Source organism: Halichoerus grypus, chromosome 3 (assembly GCF_964656455.1).
Source record: "Halichoerus grypus chromosome 3, mHalGry1.hap1.1, whole genome shotgun sequence".
In the NCBI taxonomy this organism is placed as follows: Eukaryota; Metazoa; Chordata; class Mammalia; order Carnivora; family Phocidae; genus Halichoerus; species Halichoerus grypus.
The window spans coordinates 69,832,374-69,854,026 of NC_135714.1; the positions used below are offsets into that span (position 1 = coordinate 69,832,374).

The 21,653-nt window shown below is 36.5% G+C and overlaps 1 protein-coding gene across 8 annotated transcripts in view; it reads left to right on the forward strand.

The window, feature by feature from the left end:
• PTPN13 (protein tyrosine phosphatase non-receptor type 13) overlaps window positions 1-21,653 on the forward strand; it is a 203,675-nt gene that overhangs the window by 131,020 nt on the left and 51,002 nt on the right. For 4 of the 8 annotated variants that reach the window (XM_036096776.2, XM_036096777.2, XM_078068905.1 and 1 more), the window contains 7 exons: window positions 319-471; window positions 2,638-2,820; window positions 6,059-6,221; window positions 10,578-10,995; window positions 11,136-11,233; window positions 12,805-12,861; window positions 21,167-21,256. In XM_036096776.2, the coding sequence (XP_035952669.1) occupies window positions 319-471; window positions 2,638-2,820; window positions 6,059-6,221; window positions 10,578-10,995; window positions 11,136-11,233; window positions 12,805-12,861; window positions 21,167-21,256 (1,162 nt within the window). The remainder of the gene's footprint in view (window positions 1-318; window positions 472-2,637; window positions 2,821-6,058; window positions 6,222-10,577; window positions 10,996-11,135; window positions 11,234-12,804; window positions 12,862-21,166; window positions 21,257-21,653) is intronic. The other 4 variants (XM_078068903.1, XM_078068904.1, XM_078068907.1 and 1 more) reach the window with 2 other exon arrangements.

The window sequence follows — 21,653 nt, forward strand, 5'->3', positions numbered from 1 at the left end:
AGGCCAATTGTTCCTGAAAAAAGTGGATCTAAGAGGAAGCAAGGGGAAAGAGTCAGTGCCACTTGAGTAGCATCCTTCACAACATTAACCCTAACTGTAGCGACATTTGGCCCTTGTTGTCTGTCTCTTTAAGCTTGCTAATCAGTTCAGCCATTTTACCTCACTGAATGAAAGAGAAAGAATGATGCATTTCCTCTAAAACTCACTCCTCAGGGAGAAGTCTAAATAAAAGTGTCTTACCTCTTGGTTGAGGCAAGAACTTTAAGATAGAAGGAAGAGGGCAGACATAATTGCTTATAAAAACATTCTCTTTTCTAGGTTCATGGTGTGTCTTATTTTAGACTGGAGCATTATTTGCCTCCCAGAGTGATGGAGAAACTTGATTTATCCTATGTTAAAGAAGAGTTACCAAAATTGCATAATACCTACGTGGGAGCTTCTGAAAAAGAGACAGAGTTAGAATTTTTAAAGGTAAGCATGCAAGATTACAAATGATAAAGTTTATATATTTTTCAAAGTAAGCAAGAAATGTTGGAGGACATAGGTATCTAAAAGCTCAAGTGCCAATAACTGATACTATGCATTATCTCATCTCACTTATTCCTGACTAAAACCATGGTATTTTAATTATCCTGTGGAAGAGAGGACTAAAGCTCAAAGAGGAAATGTAATATTCCCAAAGTCAATGGCTGGTAGGTGGGGCAAAACTAATTCGAACCCTGTATCTGCATGGCTATGGATTCTCTGCTTTTATTCTGTTCTATACTCAAGATACATTATAAATGTATCAAGATACATTGTAAAGAAGTAACAACGGAATTTTTTGATAGAATTATTTTGCTTTGTTTTTTAAAAGGCTTAAAATTCAATTACATCCTTTAAAGACGGTATTTCATAAATGCTGACTAATTCACATAATGGTAGGGGGTCAGAAAAAAATGGCTTTATGGTTCCAGTTCTGCCATCAGCTTTCTTTGAGACCTCAGATAAATAGTCCATTTATGATCAGGAAAGATAGTATTGTGTTAACTTCCAATAAGAATAGAAAGTATAGTATTCTGTTGAGAAGAGAAACTTTCAGAACATTCTCCTGGTTCAGCTCCCTAGTATGTAACAGTATGCCTTCCATTTGCTCCATATTGAAGAGAGCCAAGGTTCCCAGCCCTACAAGTATCTATGAAGACAAAGACTTGCTAACCCACATTTCCAAAACCAAAAAAGTTTCCTTGTGTCCCTTTGCAGTTAATCCCCCACCACCACCACCCCAGCCCTTGGCAACTACTGATCTCCTTTCTATCACCATAGTTTTTTCTTGTCTAGAATTTCATAAAAAGAATTTTGCGTTATGTAGTAGTCTCCTGTATCTTGCTCTTTTCGCTTAGAAGTAATACTTTTGAGATTCATCCATGGTATGATGTGTATCAGTTTTTTTGGTGGTGGTGGTTTTTTTTGTTGTTGGGGGATTTTTTTGATTGTCGTTGTTGGTTTGTTTTTCTTTTTTGTGGGTTTTTTTTGTCATTCTTTTGCTGGGTAGTTTCCCTCTGTACAGATAAACAACCTGTTTATTTCTTCATTAGTTGATGGATATAAAGCTTTTATAAACTTTCAAATACACATTTTGACGTGAGCATATGGTTTTTATTTCTTTTGAGTAATTACCTAACAGTAGGGTTGCTGGGATCTATGGGAAGTGTATGTTTATAAGAAAATGCCAAATTGTTCTAAAGTGGCTGTCCAATTTTACAGTACTACCAGTAATATGTGAGATTTCTAGTTGTTCCACATCCTCAAAATACTTGGTATGCTCAGTCTTTTTCACTTTAACTATTGAAATAGGTAAGTGGTGGTATATCATTGTGGTGAGGTTAATTTGTGTTTCCTTAATTACTATTTATGGTGAGCATCTTTTTATGTGTTTATTTGCCATTTGTGTATCTTCTTCATTGAAGTGTCTAATAAAATCTTTTGCCCATCTTTGTATCTGGTTATATGTCTCCTTATTGCTGAGAAATACATGCTTTTTATATATGCTGGATACAGTTCCTTTATCAGATATATAATATATTTACCTCCCAGTCTGTAGCCTGCCTTTATATTTTCTTTTCTTTTCCTTTTTTTTTTAGAGAGGGAGATGGGGGGGGAAGAGAGAGAATCTTAAGCAGACTCCCCGATGAGTGCAGAGCCCAAAACAAGGCTCGATCTCGCAACCCTGAGATCATGACCTGAGCTGAAATCAAGAGTCAGCCACTTAACTGACTGAGGCACCCAGGCGCCCCATTGCGTTTATATTTTCTTATCACTGACTTTTGAAGAGCTAAAGTTTCAGTTTACCAATTTTTTATTCTATAGTTCATGTTTTTTATGTCCCACAAAGAAATCTTTGTCAAACCCATACCCATAAAGATTTTCTAAGCTTTATGGTTTTAATTCCTATATTTAGGTCTATGACCCATTTGGGGTTAATTTTCATATACTGGGTGTAATTGAGGGTCAAGATTCATTTTCTTACCTGTGAATATCCATTTGTTTCAGCACCATTTGTTGAAAAGACTATCCTTTCCATATCAAGCTACAGTGGTACACCTTCTATATCTTTGTCACCCTTTACCAAGGTGCATTGCTATTGATGTTCAACAGGTCTGCCAAAGACTGACAGAATATGGAGTTCATTTTCATCGAGTGCACCCTGAGAAAAAGTCACAAACTGGAATATTGCTTGGAGTCTGTTCTAAAGGTGTCCTTGTGTTTGAGGTTCACAATGGAGTTCGCACACTGGTCCTTCGCTTTCCATGGAGGGAAACCAAGAAGATTTCTTTTTCCGTATGTCCATTTAAACTCCTTTTCATTATATTTTAAGATATGTGTTGTCAATTTCAAATGTAACATATTAATTGATTATCCTTAAGTAAACTTTAGACCCTTCTATTCAGTAGAGCTAATACATTTTAATACCTTTTTTTTTCATTTTAATACTATTTAACTCTTCTTAGTTGTAGGAAGTATTATTGAGATCTTTATTTGGTTTTAGTTTTCTCAGGAAGTGATTTTTAAAAGAATAATATACATTCCCAGCTGGTTACATGCTCAATTGACTTAGTTGAATTACAACCAAGTTGACTTTCTATTAATTCAGAACTTATTCTGGGATACTTACTGCTCACATGGAGAAACCCCTCTAATGTATTTTAAAAAATAATTATTTTAATCCTCATAAATTTTGTCTAGCTCAATAATGGGCTCCTCACAGCAACTATGTTTGAATTTTAGCAGTCCAGAGATTTATTGGATTTTATGAACTAAAAACTTTTTTTTTATTTAAAGATTTTAATTTATTTATTTGACAGAGAGACAGTGAGGGAGGGAACACAAGCAGGAACACAAGAGTGGGAGAGGGAGAAGCAGGCTTCCCACTGAGCAGGGAGCCGATGCGGGGCTTGATCCCAGGACCCTAGATCATGACCTGAGCCAAAGACAGACACTTAACGACTCAGCCACCCAGGCGCCCCTAGAAATGTTTTTAATGTCCCAGAACTTTCTGCAGTTTTAAGTTTTAGTGTATATTCCATATGGAGGTAAAGTTTTAGAATATCATGTTTATGAAAGATAGTAAGCCGTAAAGGCATATTTTGATTTTGGAAGTGGTGGAGTGTCTGAACATTGAAATGCAATTGAGAAGCCCCAGAGGTGAATAAAAAAATATGTTAAGATATTTATTTGTTTTCCTTATGGTATTAAGAGACTACTGACATCTCTAATTCATATTTGAGCTGAAATATGGTCTCGCTAGAACACTGTTTATAAGGATATCAATCTCAAGGTCCCAACTTACCCTGGTTAATTTTCAACCTAGAGACCTTTGAAATCAGTTCTAGACTTGATGGTTAGTTGGTTGGTTTCCTGTGAAGCCCAGAGGTACCACTAAGATTACCACATGATAATGTGTTCTCTCAGGAAAGCCCAGACAGCCTAATCTTCCCAAGATTGTCAAGACCAGGAAATGGCCCTGGTATAATTTACCTTCCCCAATGGAAATGCTAGCACAGCAAATATCGGTAGGAAACCTTAGATTAATTAAATACAAATCTAATTTGGACCAATTTAGAAAAGGCAACAAATCAAATAAATTGTCTAGCATTCAGCTCTCTGTTGTTAGCCAAGCCATCACACCATCCCTGCCATATATAGAACTAGCTTTGATTAGCTCATTTTAAAGATCTCCAGTAATAGAGAATAGACCACATTCCCATGCAGACTGTTCTTGTGTTTAACAAAACTTGTTTATCCCGAAGTCCCTTCTCCAACACAGAGCTCTTTTTAACCCTCATTCCCCCCACCCCCCACTAGCCTCTGGGGAGATAGAAATGTCACCCTACTTCGCCTTTCTCATCTTTCACAATTGAATTCCCTTGGACACATTTCTTGTCCATTTTATCAGTAAATACTTAGAATCAATTATTCTTATAATTTGTTTCAAACCTGTACAGCTTTACAACTTTGGAGAAAAATATCCTAGGGAATTACTTGACAGTGGTTATGTTTGTTTGGAAAAAAAAATTCCCCAACTATTTGAATCGTCACTAGATATACTACTGATAGTGAAGAGACTAGTTTGATTATGCTGTTTCTTTTAACTCCTCTTTAATACTTGCTGATTTCTTTTTTTAAGAAAGAGAGAACAGGGTCCCTGAGATTTCATTGGTAACATATCCAGCTAGAATATAATAACCTTATTTTGTTTTTATTGCATTGATTGCATATACTTTTTAAAAATATTTTATTTGTTTATTTATTTGAGATAGAGAGAGAGCATGAGCAAGGGCCAGGTGCAGAGGGAGAGAGAGAAGCAGATACCCTACTGAGCAGGGAGCCCCATGCAGGGCTCTATCCCAGGATCCTGAGATCATGACCTCAGCTAAAGGCAGATGCTTAATCAACTGAGCCATCTAGGTCCCCCTGATTACATATTTTTAATAGCTGGATTCTATTTATGGCAAGTGGTACTGGTTTTCTATTTATAGCTGTGATATAAAGTTTAAGTGAATTTATATAAGCAAAGTCAATTTAAAAATTTATAAATTAACAAGACCAGAAATTATGAAGAAGGCACCTGCATGATTGAAGTTTGAGTAATATTCTGTTATTGTGTCATTTATGAGCCTCACCAAATTTGACTTCTCTGTGGCTATTCCTGCATTTGAAAACAAGGGACATGAGTAGATAGAGGGAATAATTTACACAGTAGAAGCAGCCGAGAGCTGGAGTAAAATCTAATTGGACTTAAGCAGTTCTCCAGAGACATTAGTCTTAGATTCCTGGCATGCTGAATGCTAGTCTTTTAAGACGTACGAATCATCTGCAAGCCTCACCACAGAGGTTGCAACATTTTGGGATGCCCTCTTACACAAGAGACGTTTATTTTTCAAGAAACATGGAAGAGATAACACTAATTGATGGTTCTCCTGTTTCCCCTGAATTTGAATGCAAGAATCACTCTGTCTCTAAATCTTGATGTGTTTTATCTCTCATCCCAGCAGCCATGTTACCCGGTGCCTCTCTATTCCCACATTTTCTTTTAACTTTTCACAATTTCCATCTCAGCCCTCAGGCCACCAAAATTCTTCTTGACAGAATCACAGCTCTTATATATTAATAAATCAATTTTTGTTGAATTTCATTTTCTTACCCAAGAAGAACATATTTTTGAAATGTCTTTTTCAAACAGTTATGGTATTTGTAAACATTGCATGCAGTAAACTCAAAATATCAATAATCTCATTAAAAGAACCTTTTCCCTTGCTGGTATAGTATACTGTCTGATTTAGGCTACAATATCTGAAAGTGACAAATGATACTAATTTGATTTATTTGCTGAATCCGTTATAATAACAGGGTTCTATTTTTCTATATTTAGATTAGATGCAGGTCAAGGAACTCTCATGCCTAATGAGTGTTAAATGAGAAATAAAAATAATATCTGTACTTATTAATTATTGTTTACAGAATTTAGTTATGTGTCGGGAAAACGTCCTAATTATAACACCCCTGATTAATATTGTAGAAAAAGAAAATCACATTGCAAAACACATCAGATGGCATAAAACATGCCTTCCAGACGGACAGCAGTAAGGTGTGCCAGCATCTGCTGCACCTCTGCTCTGCCCAGCATAAGTTCCAGCTGCAGATGCGAGCCAGACAGAGCAACCAAGATGCCCAGGATATTGGTAAGGAGAAACAAAGTGTGTCAGATGATCGGGTACGAGCGTGGTTTTTGCCACAAATTTTAAAAGAATTTCCATGTCTAGAATGAAAGTTACAATGTGTATAGATGTTAAATGACTAAGTCAGCTTTATATAAAGTGCCACAAATGAAGCCAAGATTTCAACTTCAGGTTCATTTTGGAAACTGTGCCCCAGATCAGTCAGGGAGCACCTGTTGAAATGTCTGTTTTGTGCTAATCATGAGGCTAACTGATGTGAATATGATATTTGGGTCAAAGTGTCTACCCATAGTAAAGTTACATACTATTTGGGAAGGTAAGACCAGCATACATGAAATAATAATACACGTCGGAGGGTCCAGCTTTTAATAACAGATTATATCATACAGACTACATGCTCTACAGTAAGAAGAGAGGGAGATCAGAGGCCAGAATTCTCCAGTGGTGACACTTGAACTGGAATTTGAAGGACAAAAGTAACTAAGTAGGTTGAAGATAAATGGAAGGGGTTTCCAGGTGAGGGTAAAAAAAAGAAACAAGGCAGGGGGCAAGGGGAGTATGCACCCAGTGATGTGTTACATAGTATAACAGTTTGGGGGTGGCAGATTTCCCACCTATTAGTTTTACTTGAGTGTGTCCCTCTTCAGCGACTGAGATCAGTAACCCCCATACCCAGTATAAATGGTCAGAAGAGTGATTTTAGTTCCTTTTGAAAAGGAACGAGCAGAAGAAACTAATTCAGCTCTGAAAAAATATATCTTCATCAGAACTGAAATATTTAAAACTGACTCTGCAAGACCACATGAAGAGATTAAAGTTATACAAAATCTAGTTCTGCATAGTAAATTCTTATAGACTTCTGTGAAATACTCAGAAGAATTAGATTTTTCAATTTAATGGAATAGCACTGATGACCTTGTGTAGCAGAGTCCTGTGAATTCTGTATCCAAACTTTCTCACATCCTGAAATATTACAAAAAAATGTATTCCCCGTAGGATCAGACTGGGGTGATGGCAGCCTATGAATAGATGTTTCTCAGCCATTCAGAGTCAAAGATGGTAGGGGTGTATGCTTATTAAAAATGAAGATTCCAGAAACCTACCTGAAATTTGGTGAATCACCATCTTTGGGTATTGGGTCCCTGGAATCTGCATTTTAACAGGCTTTCTTCAGTAATGGCTTTTATGCATGCTAAAATATGGTAACTACTGCTGTAATCTCATTATTCCTTTTCTTTACCTACTTTGCTCTGCTAAAAAATTGTATGCTCTTACATATTTTAAAAGTGCAGTGAAATATCAAACTTATTAGAGCTATTCGTACTTGGACTAATACTCTAGTCAATAACAAACCAAAATTGAACAATTGAAGGTTGCATCATTACAGACGTAGTATAATGTGCTATTATGAAAAAAATCAGAAGACAAAACTACGAAGCCAGCCTTTCATCCTCAGCATTTCTTATACTGAAGAACAAAATAGTGTAGTAGTTAATTAACAACGTGAACTCTGGAACCAGACGGCCAGGATCCAAACCTTGCTCTATTACTTATAAGCTCTGAAACCCTGGGTAGGCACTTAAACTCTGCCTTAGTTCCCCATCTGTAAAATGATTATCATAATGATAATACCTACATCGTGAGGTTGTTGTGAAGATGAATTCATACATGTAAGCACCTTAAAGGTGTCTGGCACAGAGTAAGTATTGAATAAATATTCATTATTGTTATCATCACCATCATCAATATTGTCTTACCACTACTACCACTACTAATAGTAGTATAATGACCCCGTAGGAAAGTAACTGACTTCTAGGAGTCTCATTTTCCTCATCCATGGAGTGGGAATACCCTATGTATCTCACAGGTTTCCACCAAGGAACACACAGCTGTGTATCCCTGAACTCATATGTGAAAGCCCTTCAAGATGGTATCATCTACAGCTTTTCCCAGATTTTGTTAAACCTTCAAAGGAATTATTTTTTTGCTTAAAATGGCTTAGAAGTAACTACCTGCCTACTTAACTATCTGTATTAGACAAGTGAAAATAACTGGTGTTGTCTGTAGGAGGTTGATGGGCTGACAAATGTATGTTACTTCTTTGCATCATAGAATGTTGGTGCTAGAACCCTAGAGGCCTTTTAGTCCCAAATTTTACTGATGAGGAAACAGGTTCAGAGCATAGTGTCTCACCTAAACTCATAGAGGTCAAATGAGGCTGGAACCCTGATCTTTTCATTTCTATTTGATGAAAAAACTAATTTGCATAGAATGAACTTAAGATTAATAATCATTTATTGAGCACTTACTACTTGTAAGAGATGATGCTGGGTGCTGTGGAATAACAGAAATCAATGAAGTCGCTCTCCTCAAAAGAGCATACAGTTAAGTTGATGATATAAGGAAATATCAAACAGTACAAAGGACTGAACAATCACACAAGCAGAGGTTAAGTAGTGTGGATGGCAGATTCTGTGTGGAACTAGCCAACCTTTGAGTTCAAATCTGAAACACTAGTATTAGGATGTAGGCTCATTCTAATGTCCTTTCCCATCCTGGCAGTCCATATTGGAGTCCTTTCCAGGTGAAAGGGATAAAGGACAGATCAGATAAAATGATAGTTTATGCTCCCATCCAGTGAATATATGCACCATTTTAAGTCTTACCCAGGACTAGGCTATGAATGGATTTGACTAGCATAATCTTGGATATGTTTACAAAACAGTCCGTCCCTTTTTCTGTCAAAGTGTGGTCTACATTTCCTTAAGGGTGAAGAAACCTGTTGGGTATAAAGGTATATCCTGGTAGTTGAATCTGTGTAAGACTAAGTTTTGCATCTTTAATTACAGTCTGCTCTCAAAGCAAAAGAAAATGGAAATCATGTTATCTGCTCTAATAAAACTGTATTTTAAGCTAAAGATCATTCTGGGAATATTTAAACCAATATTTTATTTTTATTCTCATGTTTTAATTTGGTGTCCACTTCCAGTTCAGTGAAAGGACATTGAATTTTCCTGTTGACAATGAAACATGTTTATTTAAACTTCATTCTGATGCATTTTAAAAATCTCCTGTGTTTTCCTATCTCTTTATGCCTGAGGTGAACTATTAATTATTAATCTTCCTAGGAATTAGAAGGTAAATGAAACAGAATCTAAAGATCTAAGTCAGCAGCATTTCATCTTTTCTTTTTAAAAGGAAGTTTTTGCAGCCATGGTGGTCAAGCTGTATTTCCTTATAGTGTGCAACAAAGGGTTGGTACTTTCCATTGGAGGCACCAAATGGGGAATGCCTTGTAATGTGGATTACCAGTGCCTGAACTAAATCATTTGAAATTTTGTGCTCCTGGCCCTTTATTTACATGAAAGGATTTTGATGCTAAAATTCTGTGATACAGTGCTTTTGTTAATAGGCTCAAATGCTCAAATACTGCCGTGACATTGGCTCTCACAAAATAGACTAAGCCAAGCACTTGTCATAGAGTATCTCTAAATTTAGCCTCTAAAAGACTTTGGATGTGTGTTTAGGAGTGAAAGGAATTCAAGCATAATGAGAACCCCAGCTCCTTGATCATGTTTATTAACAGAAACCAAAAAAATGAAAGAAGGCAAGTAATACTTGATTCTCCCATGGCTCCTGTGCCTCAGTCCAATCATGAAAAGTCAACCGAGTGGGAAGGTGAGATTGGCATAGTAATGAAATAACAAGAGAAATAATTTTCTGTAAAAGCTTTTTTTTTTCCTCCTCTTTGGTAACAGTTTTATTGAGACATAATTCCCACGCTCTACAGTTCAGCCACTGAAAGTATACAATTCAGTGGTTTTTAGTATATTCACAGAGTTGCACAACCATCACAATCTACCATGAGCTTTAAAAAATATAATAATACTCAACTTTTTCTCTGGGCAAAATTCTCCTCTGCTTAGCTTCTTTTTCATGTCAGCCTGTCTAGGCTCCATCTCTCCCTCTCCCCATCCCTGGCTTGCAGGGATTTTAGCAGAGACACCACTGGGATTGAAATTTCTGTGTCAGATGTTATTTTCATTTTTAACTGAGACCCGTAATTGGGAATTCAGAGTCAGCAAGCTTGAAGCCCAAACATTATTAGATGCTCAGGACTCATTAGATGAGGTAGGAGATGCTGACCAGGCCGTGGCTGTGAGAAAGCTACAGGATGGAGAGATGGTTTGAAAACCAAACTCCTTTTTCAGATCCTTGCTTGCCACACTTGGAAAGCTGCTACTTACGTTGGCAATCAAAACAATTAAAAACTGCATGCTGTTTTATTTATCGAAATAACTCTTCTCATAAAGGTACTGCGGTGTTTCCATCGTGTAAAGCCATCCTATTTCCTTGTAGAGAGAGCTTCGTTTAGGAGCCTGAATCTCCAAGCAGAGTCCGTTAGAGGATTTACTATGGGCCGAGCGATCAGCACTGGCAGTCTGGCCAGCCGCACCCTGAACAAACTTGCCGTTCGACCTCTGTCAGTTCAAGCTGAGATTCTGAAGAGGCTCTCCTGCTCAGAGCTGTCGCTTTACCAGCCATTGCAAAACAGTGCAAAAGAGAAGAGTGACAAAGCTTCATGGGAGGAAAAGCCTAGAGGGATGAGTAAATCATACCACGATCTCAGTCAGGCCTCTCTCTACCCTCCTCGGAAAAATGTCATTGTTAACATGGAATCCCCACCACAAAGCATTGCGGAGTTGGTAGGAAAACCATTACACCAGATGGCAAGATCCGATACAGAATCTTTGGCAGGATTCACAAAACTTAATAAGTAAGAACATAATTACCCAACTACATATTATTTGTAAATTCTACATTTCATACATTTGTTTTTGTTTTGACGTTTTATTATTTTCACCATATTTTTTTACATTGACACATCCCCCTCCTACCTTCCTTTTCCCTCTTTAGTTCAAAGTCTGTTGCAAGTTTAAATAGAAGTCCTGAAAGGAGGAAACAGGAATCAGACTCCTCATCCTTTGAAGACCCTGGTCAAGCATATGTTATAGGTCAGCATAAACAAGCTTACCTTCTTTCTCCCATACCTCATGCTCGTGGTGAAATGAACGAAATAATGTTAGTGACCAATATATTATTTTTGCTTCTATGTCCTAATTGCCAAAGCTGCTTTTGAATATGAAATTTTAGGCTACTTAAAATGCACCAAGTCAAATCAAAAACTGATTTAACAGGTGATTACTTCAAGGCACAGACTGTTACTTCACTTTCTCTTGGTCACAGTTAAAAACTGTGATGGTCATACTGAGAGAACCCAGACAGTCTGGTACCATGGCTTTGGACAGTCTTCCTTTGGATTTTCCATACAAGCCTGTGGCAGTGGGCTCCACTATACTGTATTTTTTAAAGAAAGGTTTATTTAGGGTACTTTCAGCTTAGCACGAATGCAGTTATCTCTCAAACCAGATAATTTTTATGAAATGTACTGTGGTCGGTAGGTGGAAATTCTTAGTTGATTTGAGTTTTTTTTTTCCAATTCTCCCAGCTAGCTGAGGCATATTAAGTATGTAAGTAAAGAAGTTTATAAACACATACTATCTTATGAGATAAATAGTTCAATATCCTGTTGCTTTATGCATCTTAAAAGGGAAATGCACTGGAATCTTACAGAAGAGTAGATATTTAAGCAGAGAGGTGTGAACTCAGAATAGGAGACAGCTGGGGAGACAAAAGAGAAACAAGGACACCCTCTTCTGCTGCTGTTTTACCGTAATACTAGTTAACTTTCACTTAGACCAACGATCATTTAATCCTAATTACACAAAGTTAAAAAATATTTTTTTACCTGTAGTTGGATTGAAGATCTGTGGAGTAAATGAAAAGAGAACTCTATGGTTGGTAGATATTTACAGAAAGCATCATTACTTTATTAATGTAGGCTTCCACAGCTTTCAGAGATGATACTAGCATCAGTTTAAATTGAATTGTTGTGAAAAACTTTCAAGAGATAAAAGGCAAGATTTCACCCTATAGGTCACTACCTTATGTGTTGAAAATAGCCTAAGAAGACGCTAGTTCAATCTTTTAGAAAATACTTTTCAAAGAGTATTCATATATAATGGGATCCCATATAGATTCTAAGCTATTTTCATTAGAAATGCTTTCGTCTACATAAAAATCCATCACATACCAGATGTAGAAGAGTAAATATTTCATTGAAAAACACAGATAGAATAAAACTCACTCATGAAAGAAAATTTATTTTCCACATGTTTTTTGATTAAGATTATTCATTCTTACTGAATATTAAATTTTCTTTTAACATTTAAACAAATGCTTTTAAAACTCATTTCAGTTTCATCATTTCATATTTGACATATCAAAATGTCATTGCCAGAAACAATACGTTTGTGTTTAAATTTATTCTGTAAAACAAGCTGATATGCTTAACTTGGACATTAGAAATAGTAAATAAGCCCATTGTGGGAAGACATTTTTCTGGGTGTAAATTAAAAAAAAATGTTGCCGCCTTAATGTTTTGATTTTTATGAATTTAACAGAAATTACTAATATAGTATCTGACCATTTTATAAACTGTCTAATAATTTAATTTATACCACAGGAATGACTTTGCATAGTTCTGGAAATTCTTCATCCCAAGTACCCTTAAAAGAAAATGGTAGGTTTACAAAATGTTTTTCCCCTCATTTCCATCATATCTTTTCTCTTGTACCTTATGAGATAGTCTTGGACATAATATTGAAGAGTCTTCAATTCCATGCTAAGGATTTTAGGTCTTACACTGTAGTCAAAGGAGAGTTGTATTTTTCAGCACCATGGTGATGTGATGGGACCTGTGATTTATACTAGATGATGAACTAGAGAAATGACAAAGTATAAATAAGGACACCTGGAAAGCTAAGATAGTTCAGGTGTAAGATAATCTTGATTAAAGAGTTTTAACTTAGGTAGTTATTTTAACTGAGGATGCTTGAGCTGGATCTTGAGATAAAAGGACGAAATTCAGACAGAATGTTGTGGATATGCATTCCAGACCAAGGTCATAGTGTGATCAGGCAGGGATACAAGTGAGAGGGTAACAGATTCAGGGAACTACAAGGGTCTCAATATGGAGACTTGGGGCCAGAGTGATGCTCGAGAACTAAATAGGGACTAGCTCCAAGTCTTATCCTAAATATTATGGAAAGAATTTGAAGGGGTGCCTGGATGGCTCAGTTGGTTGAGCGTCCAACTCTTGGTTTCAGCTCAGGTCATGATCTCATGGGCCATAGGATCAAGCCCACATGGGGCTCCATGCTCAGCGGGAGTCTTCTTGAGATTCTCTCCCTCTACCTTTGCTCCTTCCCCCACTCACGCATGGGTGCTCTCTCTCTCAAATCTTTTTTTAAAAAAGAATTTGGGGGTGCTTGCATGGCTCAGTCGGTTAAGCATCTGCCTTTGGCTCAAGTCATGATCCCAGGGTCCTGGGATGGAGCCCTACATGGGGCTCCCCACTCAGCAGAGAGTCTGCTTCTCCCTCTCCTTCTGCCGCTCGCCCTGCTCATGTGCTGTCTCTCTCTTTCTCTCAAATAAATAAAATAATTTTAAAAAAAGAATTGAAGGCTTTAAGTGTTTACAGTTTAAAAGGAGTCTAAGAAGTAACAAAAGTGTAGGAAGAAATTTTGTGTAGTGACTTGAGTCGGTGGATTCAAATTTTTTCGTTTAGATTATAAAATACTCTCATCTACATTATCTTATCTGATCTTTCTAACAACATTCATGGGTAGAAAGAACATTTTAATACTGTGTATATACAGCTTTCCTCCAAAAATGTTTCAGTCTTACCCTTAAGTTTAGTTCTAATTTCCTGAGAGCTAAGGCAAAAATGAAGGTATGAGAGTGGGTTGAACCCTATGAAACTGCAGTTTTTGTAGGTTAAAACTGTCAGACACCAAGTGCTATTTTGTATAACTTTAATTTTCTAATAGAAACACCCACAGCAATTCTTCAAGAGAGGAAAATTTTTCTTGGAAGTAAAATTGAGTCAAAAAGTAAAAATATACAAAATATCTTAAATACTTAGCAAATGAAGGATTTTTTATCCAATTTTTTTTAATGTATCCTCAAAAAATCTGAGGGCATACAATTGAAGAATAAATCAGTGAGCTTAAACTTGGGCTTAAGTTACTAAGACCGGGGCGGCTGGGTGGCTCAGTCAGTTAAGCATCTGCCTTCAGCTCAGGTCATGATCCCAGGGTCCTGGGATCGAGCCCCGCATCGGGCTCCCTGCTCAGCGGGGAGCCTGCTTCTCCCTCTCCTTCTGCCTGCCGCTCTGCCTACTTGTGCTCTCTCTCTCTCTCTGTGTGTGTCAAATAAATAAAATCTTAAAAAAAAAAGTTACTAAGACCATGATATATAGCTTTATGATGACCAAATGTCTTGCATGGACTGAATTTAGAATACCTCTGTGCCTAAAATAGCTCAATTTTAACAAGTCCCTAATGGTAAAAATTTTGACTAATGGTTATTGAGTGCTTACATGTGCCAGGCACTTTATGTTTAACCCCTCATTTAATTCCCACAACAATCCTATGAGGCAGGTGCTAATTTTATTTCCTTTTCACAAATGAGAAACCAAAGCATAGAGAGGTTGAGTTGTGCAGAAGGTCATGGAACTGGCAAGTGCTGGAGCCATGATTTGAACACATGATCTCTGTTTCCAGAGCCTGTATTCTAATCTACTCTTTAGACTGTGTGCTAGCATAATAATGCCTAATCATTTGTAGGTATTGTTTCTCCAAGCTAAACTTTTGAAAGAAGCTGGATAATAATCTATTAAAAGATGAAAACCTGAAGTGTGTTTAAACCTAGGTTCTGATGGAAAAGAGTATGAATTTACAGTGGACACCAAATGAGTAACATGTGCAGGGTAGTTGCTCTGTTTAAACCTTCAGAAACCTCATCTTTGGAGGTTAGTGCCCCCTGCTGAGGAAGGTGACCAACTCACCTGCCTGTGGAGATGTACCCCAGTTGGCTTGCAGACAAGTCTGTTTTCTTCGAAATTCTCTTGGAATCTGCCCACGTAGTCCTGATTTAGTGCTCTGTTGAGAATCAAGTCTAAGATTCACACAATAGAACATGGAAAACACATTTTTCCAAAGAAGGTAACTGAGCATCCAAAAATTAAATTACTTGCCCGTGAATCAAATATAGGACTTCTTATTCTAATTTCAGTGTTCTTCCTTGCTGGTCAGGATTATGAGAAGACAATTAGAACTTACCATCAGTTAATATTGAATTATTCATCATTTAATACAAGAACCAACAAGTAGAATTCAATCTTAACCTTTTGTGACTTTCAGAGACCCTTAAGGAATGTGAAACTTGACAAACAAGATAAAAGAAAAAAAGGCATGAATCTTCTAATAAAACAGAGATATGGGAAGGTTTACAAACCTCTGATTGTGATTTCAAAAAAAAAAAACTTCCTTAATCTTTAAAAAAAAAAACCACACACTTCTTACAGTATTTCTTCCCAAGAGAGTAAAAACCAAAATAAAGAAAATGTAGAACTGATGCAACAATTATGTAAAATTGGTTTTCAGTGTTTCTTATTTTACTATAAATCAGGATTGTTATATAATTGAAAAGTAACTCTTAGCTAAATTTGTCACCTTCCTTCCTATCCAAACCACAAAAATGGGGTCAAACACTGGACTCTTAAAAATGAGATGCACTGTTCTTCAGTAAGTGCATACACTTACTTTATGAATCCCTAAATCATTTTGCGGATTAGAATATTTCATGCATTGGACTTTCAACCCATAAGGAAGGTCTCTCCTTATATTTGTATGCAAAGATATTCAGTGTATTCTAATCTTCAAAAAAAAATTTTTTTCTATTTTTCAGGTCTACATTTCTCTGAAAATTAGTGATGTTGATCAGTTATCTTTTCCTGTGTGTTGGCCATCTGTCTTTTTGGAAAAGTATATAACGGGGTCCTGTGGTCATTCTAAAAAAAAAAAAAAACAAAAAAAACAAGATGCAAAAAACTCATGTAAAGTAGGTTATTCAAGGGCAGAGGAACCTGGTACAAACACTGAAATAAGCTTTTTTCCCCAATATTAAGACTGATTATTGGGGCGCCTGGGTGGCTCAGATGGTTAAGCGTCTGCCTTAGGCTCAGGTCATGATCTCAGGGTCCTGGGATTGAGTCCCTTCTCCCTCTGCCTGCCCCTCCCCCTGCTTGTACTCTCCCTCCCTCCCTCTCTGACAAATAAATAAAATCTTTAAAAAAAAGACTGATTATTGTCCTTGTGAACAATCTCAATTCCAAGTAACAAAATGTTACGTAAAGAGATTTTAAAGCACTTTGCTTAGTCAAATGTCAAGGACAAATATAATGTTAATGCTAGATTTTTCCATGTAAGTCTTAATTAGAATACATATAAAGTTGAAAATTATAATAAAAATTGAAGTCCGAAGTGCTCACAAAAGGATTCAACAGGTACAGGAACTAACCAGAAGCAAAAAATAGAGTCAACTAAATTGAGACTGAAAGGAACTTTAAAGTATATTCAAACTAGCCTTTACATTCTATGGGTGAATTAAATAAGTCCCATAGATGTTATGTGGCCCCAATTTATTCAGCTAATTAGTGCTGGCATGGAAATAAAACACCAAAGTTTCCATTATTATCCCCCTACCCTACCATTGGAGCAGTTAGTATATTTAGGTAGTATAAGAATGAAAAATACCTATCTTTGTTTTTATATCAGTATGGTGCTGCTGACCCATCATCTCCAAGATTTGAAATGGGTCTTCTTCTGTAGAGTGACTGATGGATTTATCTAGAGTCTCCTCCACCTACAGTCCATTTCCTCGTAGATTGGGTGGCATGGAGCTTCCTGATACTTGAAAAGGATCTATATCTATAACCAACAGAATCAGTTTTTCTTGCAAAAAAAATTGTTGACTCATACTCGGATTGATTACATGACTTTGGCCTTATCAGAAATATGTTCTTATTAGGAAATTTAGTTTAATTGTAGATTTATCTATCATTAGTATGTACAGTTACTTTAGTCAGGGATTATATATGTCCACATGAACGTTAAGAGAGATGAAAAAGGCAACACGGAAACAAATGTGTCTAATACAGAGAGGGTATACAATTTTATTTTCTAAATTTTACATTTAACAATTATTCTAAAGATATTTCCCAGGTAAACATTATTGGGAATGACACCAGCATGTGTTACTTAAAGAAGTGGAAATTTCAAGTTGAAGCTCTTTTTCACTTTAAAATATTCATAGAATTTGCTGTGTTCCTGGAGTATACTGATGGGAAAAGAAAATCCTTCTAGGATTTAAAAATATGTACTCCTTCAATATTAAAGTTTGTTTTTATATAATCATACAAATACCTCAGAAATCTCTTGGTTCTTGAAATATCTGGCTGCCTTCCTTTGAGATTCATAAATTCTATTCATATCTTTCAGTTTACTTGAGTTGTCCTATACTGTTTACCTCAGATACTTCCTTCTCTGTCATTTTTTTTTTTTTTTTTTTTTTTACCCAAAGGAAAAGTATTGTGAACATCTACATGAATAGAATACATATAGAATACAAATAGAAACTGGAGGGCGCCTGGGTGGCTCAGTTGGTTAAGCAACTGACTTCAGCTCAGGTCATGATCCTGGAGTCCCGGGATCGAGTCCCGCATCGGGCTCCCTGCTCGGCAGGGAGTCTGCTTCTCCCTCTGACCCTCCCCCTTCTCATGTGCTCTCTCTCTATCTCGTTCTCTCTCTCTCAAATAAATAAATAAAATCTTTAAAAAAAGAAAAAAAAACTGGGCATGTGCACAGTACTGTGGAGTAACATACAGCTGCACGCCATCTTGCCTTCTTTCTGTGCTCACGTTAGTAACTTCACTGCATATCAGTGGGGGTGCGGTGGAGGACATCCCTGTTAAAAAGAGTGGGTTCAAAACTTCCCTTCCAAAAGAATATTTATCTCTGCCCTACTCAAGTCTTGCACTATAGCCAAGCTGATCTGTAACATTTCTCGGGACCCTCTCTGCCTTCTTTCCATCTCAACTTGTGCTAATGCCGTATATTGCTGTATAACCATCTCCATAATCCACTTATTAAAATCTTATCCCATTTCCTTGAAGTCTTTATTTCTGGCAGGAAGAAGCCTCTCCTCTTTTATAGGCCTGACTCATGCCTTCATAATGCAGCTATTTCATTGACTGTTAACATTTCTATTAGTCAGGCTAGGTCTTTGCTCTTGTAGCCTGATTGACTCAGCTCACATTTACTATGCACCAGCTTTCATATATATTATCTCATTTTATTTTCCCAAATTGCCTAGTGAGGGACTTTGACAGGAAAGTTGTTCAGTCAACATTTGAAGGATGAAAGAGTAATCGAATGAATGATTACTCAAATCCTACTGATGAATCCTTGAATATAGAGAGCTGAATCTGTTGCTTCTAGACATAAATACATTAAAATATTGCACATTTATTATGTGTGTGTGTTTTATATACATATTCTAATAATATTTTCCTAGGAAATTTCTTTTTATACCCACACACACACTTATTAGCCAAATAAGTAATATAAATAACCAATCTTGTTAGTACATACGTTGGGGAAAAAATGGCATTTTTATTCTTTGAATCAATACCTTTGACTTCTAACAGATACTCCTTAGGCACATTAAGAATATTGATCAGTTTTATAATTGAGGGCGAAAACACTTTGCATAAAGCAAATGGACTTTGTCTTCCCAATGGTGGTAAAAGTATACATTTAATACTTAACCTAACCTTATCCTCTTACTTGTTTCACATTATTTTATGGGTTTGTCCTGTTGTATTTTGTTGGTTCTAGCTGAAAATTAGAGATACTTGTCTATTTTAGGATAAAAGTATTTTGGATGCTTAGATGATAATTTTAAGCTAGGCATTAACTAATTCATGGACTTTATGCTTATATGTATGTGTATGTACGTGTATACATATATATACATACCCAATATATAAGGTTCTTCACACCATTGTCCAGTGATTTTTTTCTTTTTGGAGTCTTATAAATTAATTAGAAATACTGAGTTACTACTACTCTTATTGATTATAACTAACTATAAGTTTTGGTCAAAAAGAAACAATGAAATAGGGACACGTATGCTACAGAGAGCTAGCCAGCTTGCATTAATGCTTAGTGTTTAAGGGATAAAGTTAATTTACTCCAGAGAGCAAATGATTGCTGTTATTTTTTCTGATATTAAAGTGATTTATTTCTAGAACATGAAGTATCACATTTGCATCATTTAAGCATTAATACATATTATGTAACAAAATTACTACTTTTATTTTATAACATTCATACAATTTTAAATCGACGGGTAGTCATATGTTGGCAAATAATCTGTAATTTTCTAAAAGCTTCAGTATGCTTAAGAATTATACAGAGATTAATTTCAAAGTTTCGTTTATAAAAATTATCTTTCCAAGTGTGTTGCATTCATCTACCATCACTACTACCACATCACACACAAACCAGTTTGAACTGTCAAATTATAATTGATATTAGTAAGTATGTTACTTTGCTAGAGCTGCTGAAACAAGGTCCCACAGTCCTGGGTGACTTAAACAGAAATTTATTTTCTCACAGTTCTGGAGGTAGAAGTCTGAGGTCAAGATGTTGGCAGCACTGATTTCTTCTGCCACCTCTCTCCTCAGCTTGTAGACGGCGGTCTTCTCCCTGTCTTCACATGGTCTTCCCTCTGTGCACACGCATGCACATGTCTGTGTTCAAACTCCCCCTTAAAGGGCTCCAGTCCTACTGGATTGATTTGCCCTGAAGAACTCACGTTAATTATTTCTTAATCTGTCTCCAAATACAGTTAAGTTCTGAGGGACTGGGAGTTAGGGGTTCAACATATAAATTTGGGGTGGGGGTAAAGGGACACAGTTCATCCCATAACAGGAAGAGATGAAAGAAAGTGTGTGCGTGCGTGCGTGTGCGTGCACGTACACCTGCTCAGATTGCTAAGTAAATGAAGTAATTTTATTAACATGACCCTTAAGTAGCATATTTATTGGTTTATTTTAGGAGATATTTGTGAATGATCAATCTACTAAAAGAAAAAGAAAGCCCTCAGTGGAAATAAACAGTAAACTCTAGTTCTGATGCTAACATTCCCTCAATTTATTTAACTAGCCTTTATCAAGTACTGACTAAAGGCGTTTTGCTGGGAGTGATACTAGCTGTAACATTGAGCAAGTCATGAACTATTGTTCCTCATCTGCAAAGCTATGATTTAAAATCTCTTTACCTGACTCATAAGATTGCTCCACAAATAAGAAGTAGATGAAAGTGCTTTGAGAACATAAATGTGCTAGCCAAGTCATTATTAACATGATTTTAAAAAAAGTAAATCCATTTTCCTCTTGTTGCTGCTTTACCATACAACTTACCATGAATATTTTATTCATTACTAATAAAAATGTGAACCACTTATGAGTGGAAAATTCTTAACATAGTGAGCATTGTCAAATTCAGGAAGTCAGCCGTGATGTAACAGAAAAACAGTGTCAGAAAACTTAAGTTTAAGGTTCGGGTCTTGCCTATACGAGCTGAGTAAACCTGCTCAAATCATTTAAACTCTTGAGAGTTATTTACTCATTTGTAACTGAAATATACTTATTTCACAGGGAATCATTTATGAGGAATTAACATGATAATATCAGTGGCATGATAATCACATATTGAACCATGTGATGATAATCAGTCCTTTTGTGAACTATAAATCACCATCAACATATAAGATGATGACATAATATTATTTGAAATAGAATTTGAAAGTGACCAAGTAATCTATTAATGAATTTTGTTAACATTTAAATTGGGACAAGCAGACAGTCTTAATACCTGAGTGTGTTATGTTTATCTTAACATTATACTTTTCCATAGATGTGCTACACAAAAGATGGAGCATAGTATCTTCACCAGAAAGGGAGATCACCTTGGTGAACCTGAAAAAAGATGCAAAGTATGGCTTAGGTAAGTCACTGAGATTCTTTTTTTTTTTTTTTTAAGATTTTATTTGACAGAGACATAGTGAGAGAGGGAACACAAGCAGGGGGAGTGGAAGAGGGAGAAGCAGGCCTCCTGCCAAGCAGGGAGCCCGATGCGGGGCTCGATCCCAGGACCCTGGGATCATGACCTGAGCCAAAGGCAGATGCTTAACGACTGAAGCACCCAGGCGCCCTAGTCACTGAGATTCTTAAAGGGATGTAAGAATTCAAAGAGAAAAAGTGTATAGTATAATATTGGCATTGAGGCACCAGCCCACTACGGATCAAGATACTGGTTGCCCACCCACAGGCCCTTCACCCCACCCACCCAGTCAGGAAATGTGAAAGATGAAATGCTTACAAGCAAAACTTCCACTGAATTT